This window comes from Emiliania huxleyi, assembly GCF_000372725.1.
Source record: "Emiliania huxleyi CCMP1516 chromosome Unknown EMIHUscaffold_174, whole genome shotgun sequence".
Classification (NCBI taxonomy): domain Eukaryota; phylum Haptophyta; order Isochrysidales; family Noelaerhabdaceae; genus Emiliania; species Emiliania huxleyi.
Window position 1 is genome coordinate 51,914 of NW_005200844.1, and position 1,034 is coordinate 52,947.

At 67.1% G+C, this 1,034-nt stretch overlaps 2 protein-coding genes across 2 annotated transcripts in view; both read left to right on the plus strand.

Annotated features, from left to right (window-relative positions):
* Positions 1 to 554, plus strand: part of EMIHUDRAFT_456248 (hypothetical protein) — a gene marked incomplete at both ends in the record, with an annotated part of 2,613 nt that extends 2,059 nt beyond the window's left edge. Inside the window, one exon of the mRNA XM_005783993.1 lies at positions 318 to 554. Within this exon, the coding sequence (XP_005784050.1) occupies positions 318 to 554 (237 nt within the window). The remainder of the gene's footprint in view (positions 1 to 317) is intronic.
* A 280-nt stretch (positions 555 to 834) lies between these two features.
* Positions 835 to 1,034, plus strand: part of EMIHUDRAFT_456249 (hypothetical protein) — a gene marked incomplete at both ends in the record, with an annotated part of 1,963 nt that continues 1,763 nt past the window's right edge. The window contains one exon of the mRNA XM_005783994.1: positions 835 to 848. Coding sequence (XP_005784051.1) covers positions 835 to 848 — 14 coding nt within the window. The remainder of the gene's footprint in view (positions 849 to 1,034) is intronic.

Sequence of the window (1,034 nt, forward strand, 5' to 3'; positions counted from 1 at the left end):
TAGTTAATTAGTAATTATTAATTAGTAACTAATTAAGCACGCGGCACGTCAAGGTGTGGCTCTCCTTCGCGACGATGGAGGTCGAGGCGGGCGGCGAGGGCGAGGGCGAGGCGGCGCGCGAGCGCGCGGCCGCCGTGTACGCAGAGGCGGAGGCGTCGTTCCGCGAGTCCGGGCAGAAGGACGAGAGAGTGCTCGTCCTCGAGGTGCGCGAGATTGCGCGAGATGGCCCGAGATGGCCCGAGATGGCCCGAGATCCCCCAAGCGCTCGACGTCGGGCACGCTTCCGAGACCTCTCCGGGGGGGGGGCTCCGAATTAGGCGTGGCGGGACATGCTCGCGCGCGGCGGCTCGGAGGCGGCGCTCGCTTCAGTGGAGGCGAAGATGCCGAAGCGGGTCAAGAAGCGGCGGCCAGTGCTGGGGGAAGAGGGCGAGGCGGCGGGGTGGGAGGAGTACTACGACTACATCTTTGCAGAGGAGGAGGCGGCGGCGCCCTCGCTCAAGATCCTCGACATGGCGCGAAAGTGGAAGAAGCAAAAGGTCGAGGGCGACAGCTAGTGGGCGACGGGCCCGCAGCTTTGGTGGCGCGCGTGACCGTGCGGTCTGGCTGTGGCTGCCGGGATTTACTCGTACGACGATTCTGAGCCGTGAGCGGTGGCGCGCTGGCGGAGTCGACACACACGTCACCGCGCGGGGGCGCGCAGCGGGTCGGGCTCGGGGGCGCGCGCCGTGCGGGGTGACATGTTCGATCTCGTCATTTGGCCGCACCTGCCCTGGGCCCCGTGTGCCCCCGCGTGGGCGCGGCCTCGCATTTTTGCATATACACACGCTCACATGTATGGTAAAAATACGGTTGCGAGGGCGACTGGTAGTTACACACATCGCGGTAACGTGCCGGCGCGGCGCCGGCGGCGTGGGCCGTGTGCGGGGTGTCACAGTCTCTGATCTAGTGATACACAGTGCGTGTGGGGCGCAGGCCAGGGCGCTGGGCCGCAGAGATCTTTGCCGCTGGAGTGCAGACGACCCCCCCCCCCCCCC